Source organism: Sander lucioperca, chromosome 1 (genome assembly GCF_008315115.2).
Source record: "Sander lucioperca isolate FBNREF2018 chromosome 1, SLUC_FBN_1.2, whole genome shotgun sequence".
Lineage (NCBI taxonomy): Eukaryota > Metazoa > Chordata > Actinopteri > Perciformes > Percidae > Sander > Sander lucioperca.
In genome coordinates, this window is record NC_050173.1 from 41333090 (window position 1) to 41348583 (window position 15494).

The following is a 15494-nucleotide window of genomic DNA, read 5'->3' on the forward strand; positions in this document are numbered from 1 at the left end:
GTGTATCGATTTTTTCTTACACCCCTAGACTCTGCTATTCAAGCAGGCTTTTAGTTAGTCAAGGTTTTTTTTTCTATTTTTATTTAAATTTTCTTGTATTTTATTTTATTGTATTGTATTACATTATATTGTGGAGCACTTTGTGATCTTTATCTGTGAAAGGTGCTATACAAATAAACTTTACTTACTTACTTTCTTCATTCCTGCAGCCCTCCTGATCGGTATTAGTTTTGTCAGCTGTGTAATGTGTGAGTAATTGGTGTTCACTTTCTTTCTCCCCTCATTTCTCAGGTAACGACTCCAAAGTGGACGGCCTGGTGAACTTTGAGAAGCTGAGGATGATTGCCAAAGAAATTCGCCATGTTGGTCGCATGGCCTCCGTCAACATGGACCCGGCCCTCATGTTCCGGACCAGGTAAGACGCCTGTCAAAAACCAGATTTTAGATTAAAAATGATCCTTCACCCTCTCTGTAGGACCAGTCAGCACTCCACAGACTAACCAAACTCTGGGGTTAGCCGGTTCACATAGATTCAGTAAAGATTTCTGCATCACGCTTTTCTTTCAAGCAGCTGTTCCCTCTGGCAACTATTCTCTGGCAACTGTTTCCCTATACACATTGTTGGCATAAAATGTGCACAGTGCTCCTGTGAAAGTGTGTCTTTGTCTAATGGTGTCACTTCTTAGTGGTGTTACCATTAAATGTTCCTCTCCTCTGACTTTCACGTGGGTCTTTGGTGAAATTTGCTTCTCTTTTTGTGATCTTGGTGGTCTTTCCTGTCCTAAGCTTTGTCTCTTTCTCTTTCTATTCATCCACCCTTTGCCCTCCATGCTTCTCTGTTCATGGCACGCACCCTCTAGGAAGAAGAAATGGAGAAGTTTAGGGTAAGTTTGGTGACCCTACAACCTTTTGCTCTCCCTGCACCACGGTCCTTTTTTCCGCCAATTTGCGTGCTTCTTTTCTTCTTTTCTGAAACCTTGTTTCCATTAACCAGTTTGAGTTGAATTCTCCCCCTAACACTGCCTGGCCCTAACTATAGTGCATTTAATGAAACAAAGGTAACTTTTGCTAACATTTGGTCACACTGGACTATTTCACATTCTGTAAACTTAACATGAACATGAATTAGACTATAACTAATACATATATCCTAAACACACAACTCATTAATAGTATTGATGTTGGATTCCGGCCTTACATTAGCAAATGTGACCTTTTTGACATGTTTTACCTAACAATATGCATGCAGCTTCAGTTTCAGAATTGTACCTGTCTGAGGTTTTATCTGTATACCAAAGCTCCAAACAGCCAGAGATTCTGGATATACAGTATTTTCTTTTATAATGCTTTACATTCCTGTGGTCAAATTGGACATCGCTGTGCATACAGCATTTACTGGACATTCAATGGGAAACATATGGAAGCACATTGCGTTCACTAAAGGAAGTTTTCTGATAATTAAGAATTCTGTATCTCGTCATTATGACTTTGTGTCTTGTAATTATGAGAAAGGCATCTTGGAATTACAAACATCTGTATCTCTTAAAGCAACACTAGAGAACTTTTGTAACTTAAAATAATGTTTCCAAAATTGTTTCAGTGGTCCATCAACTCGAAACAGGGTGAACGGCACTTCTGCATTCGCTTTGCGGTTCTGTACCGGCTATAACCGCACTATGCAAGTTTGCCAGATCGGGTAGCGGATCTGTAGTTCGAATGAGACATAATGGGACAAAAAAACCGAAGTGGGAAAAGTTCTCTAGTGTTGCTTTAATTGTGAGAGTTTTCTTGTAATTATGAGATCTTAATCTCAGCAATATGAGGTGCTACGTTTTAATTACAAGTTACGAAAGAAGTACTTCAAACAAAATGATTGAATGAAATGAGCATCCATACATACCACACATAAATTGTATATAGTCGGTATCTCGTAGAATCAACATTTTAAACTATCCACATTAGAAACATTTTGTGGAAATGAAAGCTGATCAATAGATTTCCACTGATGAGAACAAACGTGACTTCTCATGGACTTACACTGTTTTGTGTACCATTGACTGAGACTCCTACTACGAGCTATGACTCAAACCACAGAAATGTAAAACTATGATCGTGCTACACTAGTAGAACTCCCCCTTTCTACTCCCCTGTTGTTTGACTATAGCCATCGTCCCTAACCCCCTCTGCTATCTGGAATGACTGGAATGTTTTGGAGTTGAGAGAAATACCTAAAGCTGCTCTCTGCATGTCCAAGTTTAAATACCAGGCTCTCTGTGTAGCACAGTAGTATTACCTGTACAATTATACATGTTCACACTAAAGTAATATGTTAATAAGTCTTTCGCTATTCTTTCTATTTGTTTTTGTGCGTCTTTGTCTGCGTTTGTGCCTGCACATTTGCGTTCCTCTCTGTGTTTATATGTCTGTGTGGTGGCCTATGTGTGCGACCAGCTCCCTAAGCCAGGGTAGCGCTAATGCGGCAGTGCTCGACGTCAACCAGACAGGCGGGCACAAGAAGAGGGTGCGACGCAGCTCCTTCCTGAACGCTAAAAAGCTTTACGAGGACGCCCAGATGGCCAGGAAGGTCAAACAGTACCTGTCCAACCTCAGCCTGGAAACGAACGAGGAGAGTCTGCAGACGCTCTCGGTGCAGTGTGAACCCTCCATCAGTACATGTGAGTTTGTGACACAACTTAGCGCACACACAAATGCATAACAGATGTAGGCATATTAATATAATGTATAAGATAAACCCATAATCTCCCTGCAGAGCACTCCTTTTCAAGAATATACTGTAATTAGAGTTAAACGTTGAGTTCTTTATTTTGTTTAACTGCATACTTCTCTTGAGACACATGCATGTTCCCAGGATTCACAGCAGACACAGAAAGGGTGGGACCACTGGATGAATGTGTCTTGCTTTAAGACTCATTGGCAGTGAATAAAAATGACTGAATCACTAGGCCAGTTTCTCATTGTTAATGCCAACTTTACTTGCTGCTAATGCATTGGTAGAAAGACCTTCACACACAGTTTTGAACAGCTTTGACTATCAGTCACCAGCTGTTTTCTTAAATTTCACAGCAAATTCCTTCCTTCTCATACTGTACGTCCTTTTACGTACACATTTCAGTTTAAGGCCTAAAATCCAAATCTAACTTTGTAATGGGAATTTGCTTTCTCGCCCAACTTAGTGCCCAAGAATGCCGGTGGGAAACGGCCAGACACCTCCCCAGTCGTGTCCAGAGCTGCCAGCCAACAGAGGGGCCAGTTGGCCAAAGGAAACCAGGCCCTGCAGGTCCCCGCTGTGGCCCTTTACCCATCCCGAAAGAAAGTGCCAGTCAAGGATCTCCCACCTTTTGGTAAGATTACTTTGGAATAATGAGATTTGTAAGTTTGAATGTATACCCACAACCAGTCATTTGAGGTACACTAATACATGATTTATATTTATCATTTTCTCTGTATTTGAAAAGTTATATTTTAGAAAGGTATTTGTATTGAGAAGTGTGTATAAATCTTTTTAGTAAAGCGCAATGCATGGGACATTTTGCTTATAGTATCATTTAAAGTAATAGAGATAATTGGATTGTTTGAAATGATTCTTGTTGTGGAATATGTCCAACAATCCTTATCAGCAACTGAACTGTACAGTCCACCAGAGTTACTACTGTACTTGTATTTTATAGTAAGGGGCATGTCACGTCATATTTAATGACTGAATGAATAATAGTGTTGTTATGGATCAAGTGAAAAAAAGCTTTTATAAATCTTCTGTTCACTTGTCCTTCTTGGTGCCGCCATTGCCCTGTTTTCTCTTCCGCATCCTGTTATTTGCAGACAATAGCAGAGCCAGCTTCCTTGTGACAGTGCTGCCACCTGGAGGCTGTCTGACAACAAGCAAATACAAAACAAAAACCCAGACAATGCAGTTTAGCATCCCAGCCCCCCCTGGGGCGGAATGGCAGTGTTCTTCATGCTAATTCTGCTCATCTTCTTGTAAATATCCACAGGCACCAGTTCCCCTCAGTCTCTGAAGAAGATCCTGTCTCTGTCAGAGGAGGGGAACGAAAGGCACCGGAGGCAGCCAGAGGACACTGTGTCCAACGCCTCCTCCCAGCTCTCCTCCCCTCCCATCTCCCCCCAGAGCTCACCCAAGAAGGGTAAGCCAATAATCCTCCCTCCTTCCCACACCATCTCCATGCTCTTTCCTTTTGTCATGATGTGCCACAAATGCCACCTTGTGGCTGCCAGCAGGCATTGCATTATGTTTCAGATATGCTGTTGGGTACTAGTATTCATCCTGTGACTAGCAAGCCACAGAGTCAGAAAAATAGTTTGCCCTTTAAACCCCAGCAGCCACAGATAAACTGGTAGTTGTCTGATGGGACGCTTATAGGCCTGAGAACCATGGCACTAACTAGTCTGGAGTCAGGTGCATTAAACCTATATCAACACTAATCTAAGCCGTAAACCTGCGTTTTAAATTGTAATGCTAATAATTCTTTGTTTTAGGATTTTGGCAACATCTTTGCTGAGCACGACATATATGGTTCACAGAAATCTTTGGTCGATCCGGCTGTCAGTGGTTATACACAGCATTAGAGTTAACGTTATAGCCATTACAACAAATGTTGCTAGAAACTTGTCTTGGTGAGCTCATGGTACAGGACAGACAGGCTGAAAACAATATACTTTAAAGTGCAAAGGCCCGCAGTTCAGAAGTTATAACCTAATAACCTAAACATATTAAAACACCAAAATATTTATAATATAATACCATAATTAATTACAATCATAATCTTAAAATTGTTCTCTGCTACAAAAAGAGTAAAAATTGATCCTAAAAAAGTTAGTGTGGCAAGCATGCAACATATTACTTTTTCTTTATGCAACTGGCTCTTGCTATAGAAGCTGCTGGACTGGGTGGCTTTACTGTAGACTTCACGGCTCTGGCTTTATCTGCTGCTTAAATTAACTTAGAAATTAACTGTTTTTGTCGCTGCTGGAACCTCAAGGGTCCTGTGAGTTCATGTGTCTCCCCTTAGGCCTGAGTTTAGACCATGTCACCTATTAGTGGCTCATGTTTGCTCCACATCTTTATAGTTAAAGCCTCCTAAAAGTTTTCCTTTAAACATCCCCTCATTTGTCAGACTCAAAAGACAGGAATTAAGGAGGTTATTGAGGTGATTTATGCTGATAGTAGCTGGGGAATACGACCGAACCTTAAAGCTGAGCTACAGCAAATGCCACAATGACAGTCGCCTATAACTAGAAAATATGTCCTTACACGTGTCAGCAATCATAACCAGTGACTCCTCTATATTTTCCCAGACTTTGTAATTCCGAGTCCCTTCACGCTTATTATCTAAACTTTTCCACACTATTCAGCGCTGTGTTGAAACCCTGAATGTTGTAGCAAACTGCTGTTTCAGTAAGAATCTAATGCACGTACCCCAAAGAGCTGGTTGGCTTACTTGGAAATGGCAATTATCCCTGCAGTCTGTGTGTGTGATGCCTCATTCACATATAAAAGAGATAAGATAGGTCAATTTCGGATGTTTTATGATGAGAGTTGAAAAAAAGTTGACCCACCATAAGTTATTTTGATGTTTGGAGCTTTGTGTTGGAACGTGGTTGAAACCCAGTCAGCATGTAAGGGCGCCATGTTAGGGCTTTATCATCCTTTTCCTTTTAGGGATTTGAAAGTAATCGGTTAGCTTTACTTTTTTGCACGCAAAATACACGCTTAAATACATTTTTTAAGAACTCCTTTCCTCCATAGGTGAACACTTATTGCTCTCTCACCCAGGTTACAACAGAATGGGAGACGCCTACTCGGACTCCGGTCACAGTGAGATCTCCTCTCGCTCCAGCCTCGTCAGCAACTCCTCTTTCGACATGGCGCAGGAGGAGAGGAGGCTCCGTCACTCTGGAGGAGTCGGGGAATCACACATCGGAGGACAGCGGCTGGAACGAAGAGCCACCACCGACCCCGACCAGTACAGCCTCGGGTAGGAACTTCAGTAGTTTATTTTGAGGTGAAGTTCAGTTTTATTTATCTGACCTTCAAACTTGAGTAATTTCTCTTTATTTGTTATCATTTCTTAGGTCATATTCATCGATGCAGGACTGTCGAGGCATTTACACCGGCTGCCCTACAGTGCTCTCCTCCCCCAGTTCGGAGGAGCTGACCCAGGATCAGGGCGATCGTGTTTCCCTCGATGCTGCAGACAGCGGCCGCGGCTCCTGGACTTCCTGCTCTTCTGGTTCCCACGACAACATTCAGACCATGCAGCAGGGGCGTAGCTGGGAGACTCTGGCCTTTGGTGGAGGTGGAGGCGGAGGGGGCATTGGAGGACTCCCTCCTGGCGGACCAGAGGCCTTATTAGGAGGGCCTGCTGCTCTGTGGGCAGCCCAGGCCAGGGGGAGCTGGGCATCCGCCAGCTCCTCCTCATCCTCCGCTGCGTACTGGGGAGAGGACTCTGAGGGAGACACTGGCACCATTAAGAGGAGAGGAGGGAAGGACGTCAATGCCGACCCAGAAACAAGTAGCATCACATCCACCGGGTCAGAGGAGGCCAAGCAGCTCGGCCGGCCCTCACCATCACCTATCACCGCTGGGGGTAAAGGCCTCCTTTGTGAGTGACTACACTTTACAGTCCTGTTGCTTTAATTGCTGATTGGTGACGTTTTTATAGGAAACATATTTTGTTATACTTCAGGCAGAATATTTTTTATCTCAAGACAAAGACAGGCCTGGGGTTTTAGGATGCTCACCATGTAATTGCAGCATTTTTTGCCTCAGGACCTTTGTTGCATTTAATCCCTCCTTTCTCACTGGCCATTTCTTGTTATTTCTCTACTATCGCTATCAGGGGGAAAAAATGCCCTCCTGAAAGACTTACAAATGTTATAAATTAGTATTCTGAAAGTGCCTTCATCATCTTCATCTTCTTTTGTGTCTTTCTAGCGCGGAAAGAAAGCCGTTACCGGGAGCCTCCCCCAACTCCCCCCGGCTACACCGCCCTGACCATCTCCGACCTCGCTGAAGTGCAGCACCCGGCCGCCCCATCTGTTACCACGTCCACGGCGACCCACTCAGGCCGCCGGCCACCAGACTACACCACGGCTCTGCAGCGCTCGCGCATGGTCACCCAGTCGCCCGACTCCCACCTGGCCCACCAGGGGGCCAAACAGCGAACGGGCGGCCTCCACCGCACACGCTCACCGGCCGAGGAACAAGAAGCTGAGGAGGAAGAGGAGGGTGAGTCCTTGTCTTCCAAACTAATCGCTCTGAGGAAGCCAAAGCCACTGGCACAGCATACACCTGAGACTCCCAGACCATGAGAGTGTGTGTACGGGGGTTAACAGGCCCCAAGGCAGGTAAAAACTAATTTATCAGGTTGCCCCTCCACTCCAATGAACCTGCATGTGAACAGGAACACACACTTGGACTGAGACTGACCATTCCTTCACACAACTTCCCACAGCACCAGTAGGATCATCCCACTCCAGATTACAATTCTCCGTCAATGTTCCTAACCAAAAAATTCAGACATTTAGTATTCATGATCTGGGAATTGTTTATTTGGACTGGGACCATCACCTTTAACTCACAATATGTCATCATGCATGAGTCATACTGGTTGGACCAGAAACTCACCACTTCTCTGCCACCACACATTCTGCTCTACTCTCTCACCGTCTCACACACTGTGCCGAAGAGCATCCATCAGCAGGCACAGTGCTCTTAGGACCCTCTCACCCATGCAATCAAACTCAATGCCTGAAAACATGCACCACCATTCTCCTGCACCAGCACGCACCTGACTCACCTACAGTGACTTCTGTGTTATTGTAGCAGCACTTTTTATACATGCAGTTGTCCAGTGTTTTTCAAAGGTTTTTTTCACATTCTAATGAAGTCTGAAGTTTGACAATTAGTTTTTAGAAGTTTCTTACATTAAAACATTGCTGTTATGTACCCAATGTCTGCTGGACATGTGAAGCATAGCATCTTACTTCCCCCTGACACATGTCTCTTTTCTCCACCCTACCTTAATGGGCTTGGGGCTTTTTTGCCCGACAAACTCACATCTCTGAAGTACAAACTTCACATTTTTTGTGAATTAATATGAATGCCTATGTTAATATACGTTGGGAAATAGGTATACTTAATGATGCATTTCATTTGTTACTGACTTTGTCTTAATATAAGCAGCAAAACTATTTTTTTCTTATTTGAAAGTAAGTAGCAAGAGAGAGAACCTGGAAGAAGGAAAAGAGAGGGGGAAGGAAGACAGACTGAATGACTGATGTTTTTTTTTTTACATCATGGGGTAGTACGGTAATTAAACATCTGTCACCCAATTTAATTGAGCTGCAAACCTGTATTCAATGGTTGTAAAACATAAAAGATGTCAGCAAGTCAACTCAAATATATATCACAAATTTAGCTGCTAAAGAATAGACGCTCCAGTGCACTTAAAGTCAACACTCAGAATGTGCATCAGCATCCAGTGGACATCCAGGGTCATATATTTGATGATGGTGCATCTTTATATGAAACGACAACAGCAAGTTCAAAACAGCCCCCTGCTCACAAACCTGCATTACCAATAATGAGTCAATAACATACCTTTGAACTTTTCATTTATTTCAGAATAAAAGTGACAACATTTCCTTTGTCACTGTCAAGTTTCAAGTCCCTGCAAGTTGATTTATTTTTAATTTATATATCATACTGACATGGATCATGGAAAAATGATGGCATGCTCTGGGAAAATGTTTGGTAGTAAAGTATACGCAATTCATGGTTTGTGCCCTATAAGGCCAGCTACACACTGGATGCGTGGCGTGAGCGTGTCAGCTGCGTGGCGTGTCCGTTTTTATTTTGGCTCCCATGTTAACAGGTTAGAGCTTGCACACTGCCTGCGTGACACGCACGTCTCCGAAAACGTCTATTTTTCACGCGACACGCAAGCGTGTTGGAAGCGTTTCCATTCAAATAGAATTGGAAAAGATGTTTATATGTCATTTTGACACGAATACATTTCATAAATGACATTTTGATGTTTGAAAGTCTCTAGGTGACATTGACATAAATGCAGATATAAATGTAATTTAAAAAGATAATAATAAATAATTATCGATTTTCAAATATTGCACCTGTCAATACAGAGCGAAATATTCTGTAGCCTATTTTGCCGTCAATACTGCCGATGTTGTCTTTGCTGTTATCAAATCAGTATATATTTATGTTTAACATGAAGTATACTACTGCTTGAGTGCAGTTTATCAATGGGAAACATACATGTGTACAGACAAGGCTAGCAGCAGCAGCGCCGCGTCAGACACGTTTCTGGTGTGCAAAGACATTGAAAACGCCGCGCTCACGCCACACATCCAGTGTGAAGCTGGCGTAAGAAGGCAAGGTTGACATTCCAACTAAATACTGCTGCAGCTGCTCTTTTTAGTTTTGAGCTGTCACTGAAGTAAACACTTTTCTACTTTTTAACCTTTAAAAATGTGTTTATACATTGCATGTCCACATTCAATGTAACCTTTCACTGTTGTTTGTTTTCACAGAGGATGAACAGGTGTCAGCGGTCTGAGGGACAACCGTGGACGTCCTTTTGCAGTAACTTGAAGGCCCCCTGGTTTGGGGTGGGCAGGATTAAAGAGACTGACAGATAGACAGACCAATGGACTCATCAGTTACGTACGTGCCTGCCTCCTCCACTTGGCTCTCCCTCCTGATTGGTGGATTCCTCTGCTCGTCTCCCTCCCCTGCCTTAAAGCATCATACGGGGTTGAATGACCCTGCATGCAAAAAAATACTGTGAAGAAGAGATGGAGAGAAGGTCAAAGACGATGACAAAATGCCTGGCACTTTTTGGAAAAAGACTACAGAAACCTAACTGGTGCCAGGAGGGTCAACCTGGCCACAAACACACAAAACCACATAGATGTTGGAGCGGTTCCTTAAGACCGTCCCTCCTCCCAGTGACAAAACCCCGAACCCACCTGTTAACACAACAGCATCAAGACGTGTTGAGCTTCATCTGCACTTTCTCATTTTCTACTTTCGGAAAAAAACAGAACAAATAAAAAGAAAACAGACGTTTGTTTGAAGACCGAGAGAAACCACGATTGACTTGACTCTTAAATCTTCAACTTCCCACTAGGTTTCTTTTTTTTTTTTTTTTTTTTTGTAATTTTCTCTGACTGATTGCACTCTGGGGGCCGAAAAAGAGAAACCAAGTCAGCCCATTTCTCTGCTTGGACTGAAACAACCTGTCAATCTGTTGTCGAGTGTTTGAACTCTAAATCCAGTATTATCTCGTTTCACATGTGAAAGCTTATCAAGTGTTGGTTCAAATCAAAGCTAGGAGGAGAGCCCAGAAGGGAGAACCAACATGCACAGTGTACTGACATACCTACATGCACACACACATACACAGCGTACATTTTATGTACCAGTACATACACAAAAACACAATTAATTAAAAAAGAAAAATAGCACTTTCAGCACAATCCTAGATGTTACCAGACATTTGGTCTGGATACCAGGGTATGAGTGAACCATATCTTACTGTCATCCCACTTTGGAGCTCGTCTGGTTATATCAAAGTCTTTTCTTCATCATGTTGCTTGCTGTTACATTGAACGTATAATGCTTTGTTACTGGCCTGTAGATGATATCAAGAAGCACAGAGGTGATTGACTGAAAACCGAGCGAACATGTTGGACACCATCGTGTTGGTCTCTACAGTGCATCAGAGCTACACAAAGTAACTAAAGTTTAGCTGCAGCTGCAATAGAAAAGATGTTTTCCTGGAGCTTGACCTTTTTAAGCCCAAATTAAAAGCTGATGTGCGGTATGGACGCTGGCAGGAAATGTTATAATCTCACAGCAACTTGTGAATCATAGCACAAACTGTGAGCAGTAAGCGGGCACTCACTGACATTAGAAACGTTGCCTCTCGTTCCTTTATTTTGGTATGAAGGGATCACAAACCCACATCAGCATATTTCAGAAGCTGCCATCTGTAAATTGTCAGTGTACCTGTATGTACCTTTTACAAATGATCTTGTACAGAGTCTTATAACACATATTTCCCTTTAAGATAAAAGTATCCACAAATTCAGATTTGGCTTTTTTTCCAACGTGAACATATGCCACATTTTGTGAATGTCCAAAGCGCCTTACAATGCCATGATTGCATACATTTCTTTTACATGGTTGTTCCCATCACAAATCACCTCGTTTCAAGAGCAGTCTTGAATCAAGCAAATAGTGGAGTGAAATGCCTTATTCAAGATTTTCCCCCAAGACTTTTTTTTTTAATATGTTAAGACTCAGTACAAGATGAAGCCAAGCATTTTCTTTGTTTTGTTTTCACATGGCGTCAGACTTGCTGTGGCCATTACGTGTTACAGTGTAGATCTTTTTGTCTACACACAGAGCGACCTCTCCCTCTGCTGTTGTGCTCATAGATTCATCCTCCGAAACTCTTCTCACCTACTACAGACAAACAGCTCAGTAGATGCTGTATGTAAATCGCTAACGCCTGCATCCAGTTTTCCACTGTATCTTGCCATCAAAGGAAGTGACTGAAGATTTTTATGTTTTCTTTTTTATCTTGGACTCCGGTGGGGAAGTTGATATATGAAGAAAACCTTTTCAAGGCTGCCAATCAGTACGCTTAGAAATCCAATTGTGAAAAGTAACTTTTTTTGTTTTTGTTTTCTTCTATCACTGAGTCGCACTGATCACATTGATCAGTCTTGGAAACTACAGACTGAGAAAAAGATGAATGAGTGCAGTGTTTTCCACTGTGGTCTGTGACTATACACTAATTTCCTGGGTTTCTTTTTGTTATTGTAATTTTGTTGTAATGGCTGCAGATGGATTGTTAATAATTTGTTTGTAATACAGTGGTGACATGCATCATTCACTTTCATTCAACTCTGAAGATAATGTGCATATTAGCGGGCCGAGTCCTACTTCGAAAAACAAAAAGTTGCACAAAAATGTACAAGCATAAAGATAAGTGTAGTAGGTAGAACTGCTACTCCGTTTGATGTGTGATGTCAGTGAGAAATGTACATTTAGCTGGTGATGACCTTCTTTTCTTCATTCTTTCTTGTACTACTTTGACCTGTATGTCTTTTAAAAAGACAATTGGTGGAGTACGTATCGGTTGTTTTTGTATTTTTAATACAATAATTGTAAATATTGGTTATATTTTTGTTCAAATGTACTATGTTTATGCCTCAACATCCAGTTTATATGAAGCTGGGAATCAATAAATACTGCATAAAGAATCAACACATAGGTTTAAATGCACTTATTCATTTCAATGTCTTTCTTTTCCAATTCGTTTTTTTTCTTTCAGAGGATTTCCCCCCAGATACCGTCTAGTGTTTGCACAAGTCATGGAAGCAACTTGAAAAGTGTAACTCTCATACTTTTCTATCTGACCACAGTGTGTCAGAATTAATAAAAAAGAGATATTGAAGTCTCCCCTTGATTTTATTTACTTGTGTTGTCTTGTTATCATAGAGCTGTGAGAATAGTGCAAGTCCCAGCTCCCATTTTTTCACTTTTTCTAATTTCATTTTTAATTTGTTTCTCAAATTAGCTGTTTCATAATAAAATTCAATATCTCCAACTCGCTGTGCACTACATACACATTACAAGAAAAATGATTGGGCTATGTTTTGGGGATACATGCTCTTACAGTTGTTTCTGCTGCAAGTAAAACCTTGTAATTTGTGGCTCATTTTTTGGCGTAATTGCTGATATTGCTCATATTTTTAATAACTTAAAGGAACATTAATATACTATGGATACATTTCCATTCATACCATTAGATTTAAAAAATATAATTCAAAAAGTGTCACCTCTGGTAACAAAGGTTGGCAGACAAAGATAATAAAATGATTAAGTAGGTTTATGCTTTTGTTAGAAAATGATTGTACTTGTATATCTTAAAACTCTACACTACATAGATAATTAATATAGCAGTATGGTGCATGGATTAAAATGTTGAAGATTATTTTGGTTTCACACCACAAGAGTGTGCTGTTTCTCTGCAAACAACTCTACGGCCTGAAAATACGTTCATTATAATGTATACAGATTGTGTTCATTTGTCTGTAATTGGTCTAAACATACTCACAAAATTATCACTACTTGTGTTCTTATCATTAAAAGATTGAGTTAGCTCATTGTAAACCCACTCTCAAAAGAAAAATCGACATCTTAAAACAGTTAACATTTCATTAGTTGGCGCCATAATGCCTTTGTTTCCTATCAGAATGTGGGTGCAGATGGAGAAATGTATTCGCTCGTACAGTTTAACATTTGGACTGTAGCTTTGTTATGGTAGTAGACACCATATCACAGCTCCCACTCCTCATGAATAACGCAAGCTAGATGGTCCTGGTTGCCTCTATCACAGAGCCAAGGGCCCCAATTTGTCACGCTCTCCAAAAAAATGATATACACTCTGACCATGAGAAATAGGGAGCAGCCCTCACACACACACTCATACAAACTTTCAGCCTGGTAAATGAAGGGTAAAAAATCAAGTTTCAATGTCTCTTGCTCCATTTCTGTTTCTATTCTCAGTCTATCACATGCAGAGACAGAGAATGGAGGATTTGGGAGCATTCATTTGATTGAATATGCACGCAATGTGTGCCAATATTCAGAATTATTGTAAATCTGTTCCATGTCAAAAATGGCAAAACAGCTACAGGGATGCTGTTGTTGCCCTGCACCTGAGCATTTTATTCTTTCCATTAGTTTGTAAATCTTTAAAGTTGAAGAGGACAGATCTCTACAGAAGCATTTAGCTGTTTGATTTGGTGAGCCGTTTTACCAAGGCTCCCATGTTTTGCAGTGTTGTTATCTCTTGTGTTACAGACCCACTAGAAGAAAATGAACACATGTTGCTTAAGTGTGTCTATTGTCTCTTCCTAGAGAGGAAAGGGAGACAAAGGACAGTTTAAGGGTTCAAATCAAAATCCGTATTTGTCAAACATACTTTCATACGCCAGGAAACCACTCACTTGTTTTGAATATAATATATTCAGTCAGAAACTTGGGGCTTGATTATAATGGGCTGCGTTGATTTCTCATTATTCATGCGGTGTCAACACTGCAAGTAAAAAAGTGACAAGAACATAGCTTTATAACTTGTTTTTCTAATTTCCACTCAAAACAAATGGAGGTACTAACATCCCTCTGTAACACCTCTCTAACACTGACAAATCATGTTTTGGTTGAGATAAAGTATTTATGAAAAGAAAAAATATACTTACTGCAGTTGCCTGCAGTAGTAAGATAGCTGTGACTGACATGAGGATAGATTTGGAGCGCTGCATGAAATTAGAGAGGAAACACTGCTGTAATCTGTGTCCGACAGTAAAACCACCCCCTGATTACAGTTAGAGGCGATGTGTTTACCACTAATTTGGCTCTGTAACTGTGCTGTGCCCTCAGAGGCACCAGGGGGCACTCTTCACTATGAAATGCCGCCTGATGGACCTGTCCACTCTTTCCCTGGGCAATGGGTCTTATCAAGGGGTAGCAGGCAGCCAATGGTCCTCTGTAGATAGCCGGCTGGTTATGTGTGTGAAGCCCGGGCCCAGAGTTGTCGACCGTGTTCAATCGAGGCAGCCCTGGGTTATATTATGGGACTGTCTGGATTCCTTTCATGGTAAATTGGAGGAAGGCAGCAGCACTAGAGCTGAAGGGAGTGGAGATGTCACAGCGTTCACCGGCCTGTGTCTGGACTCCACAGGGCTGAGCAGGCCTGAGCAGACAATTCGGTTAAAAGCTGTCAGAGTCAAAAAAGATTAATAAAAGCCGTATGCTACTCTGCAGGTGCTTTCCTGCGTAATTTGCTGTAGTAAAATCCAGTGAAGGTTAGGGGGTGAGAGGAAGCTGGAAAGCAGTTTAGAGCAGATTGTTGTTTGATTTTCCACATTCAGCATGTTTCATAAAGGGATTGATTCTGTTTCACTCCTAAACACTCTTTTAGAGAGCCTGTGCTGCTGCCAGTCAGCATGGAGTTCTTTAGTTACTGCAGGTGCTCACCCTGGATTATTACATTTTATGATTCTCTCAGCTTTGGGATATAGGGTTAGGGTTAGGGTTTTTTTCGTCAGTATCAATCATTCAATAGGGGAGCAGATTTCATACGATGACATCATTGATAATTTTGCATCAAGGAAGGCCAGAAAGATCAGCTTTTAGTTTTAGTTAGTGTTTTCTTTTCTTAGTGCCATAGTGTAATAATTAGATTATCTTTAGTGCATTAGTGCACATTTGTGTGATGAAGGATTTGTGCTATTTAGAATATTTATTCTATATTTTATTTGCATATTATTCTTAATATTTTATATTATTGTTGCTCTCTGCTCTTGTTACATTATATATGTCATTGTATATATTGTTGGCATATGTATATATATAT

The 15494-nt window shown here is 41.4% G+C and overlaps 1 protein-coding gene across 16 annotated transcripts in view; it reads left to right on the plus strand.

Annotated features, from left to right (window-relative positions):
* rapgef2 (Rap guanine nucleotide exchange factor (GEF) 2) overlaps positions 1-12527 on the plus strand; it is a 121711-nt gene extending 109184 nt beyond the window's left edge. For 12 of the 16 annotated variants that reach the window (XM_031317180.2, XM_036004337.1, XM_031317178.2 and 9 more), the window contains 9 exons: positions 292-415; positions 861-884; positions 2452-2675; positions 3195-3362; positions 4014-4163; positions 5813-6014; positions 6112-6641; positions 6974-7386; positions 9592-12527. In XM_031317180.2, coding sequence (XP_031173040.1) covers positions 292-415; positions 861-884; positions 2452-2675; positions 3195-3362; positions 4014-4163; positions 5813-6014; positions 6112-6641; positions 6974-7350 — 1799 coding nt within the window. In that variant the 3' untranslated portion in view covers positions 7351-7386; positions 9592-12527. The remainder of the gene's footprint in view (positions 1-291; positions 416-860; positions 885-2451; positions 2676-3194; positions 3363-4013; positions 4164-5812; positions 6015-6111; positions 6642-6973; positions 7387-9591) is intronic. The other 4 variants (XM_031317176.2, XM_036004348.1, XM_031317179.2 and 1 more) reach the window with 3 other exon arrangements.
* Positions 12528-15494: the final 2967 nt, after the last annotated feature.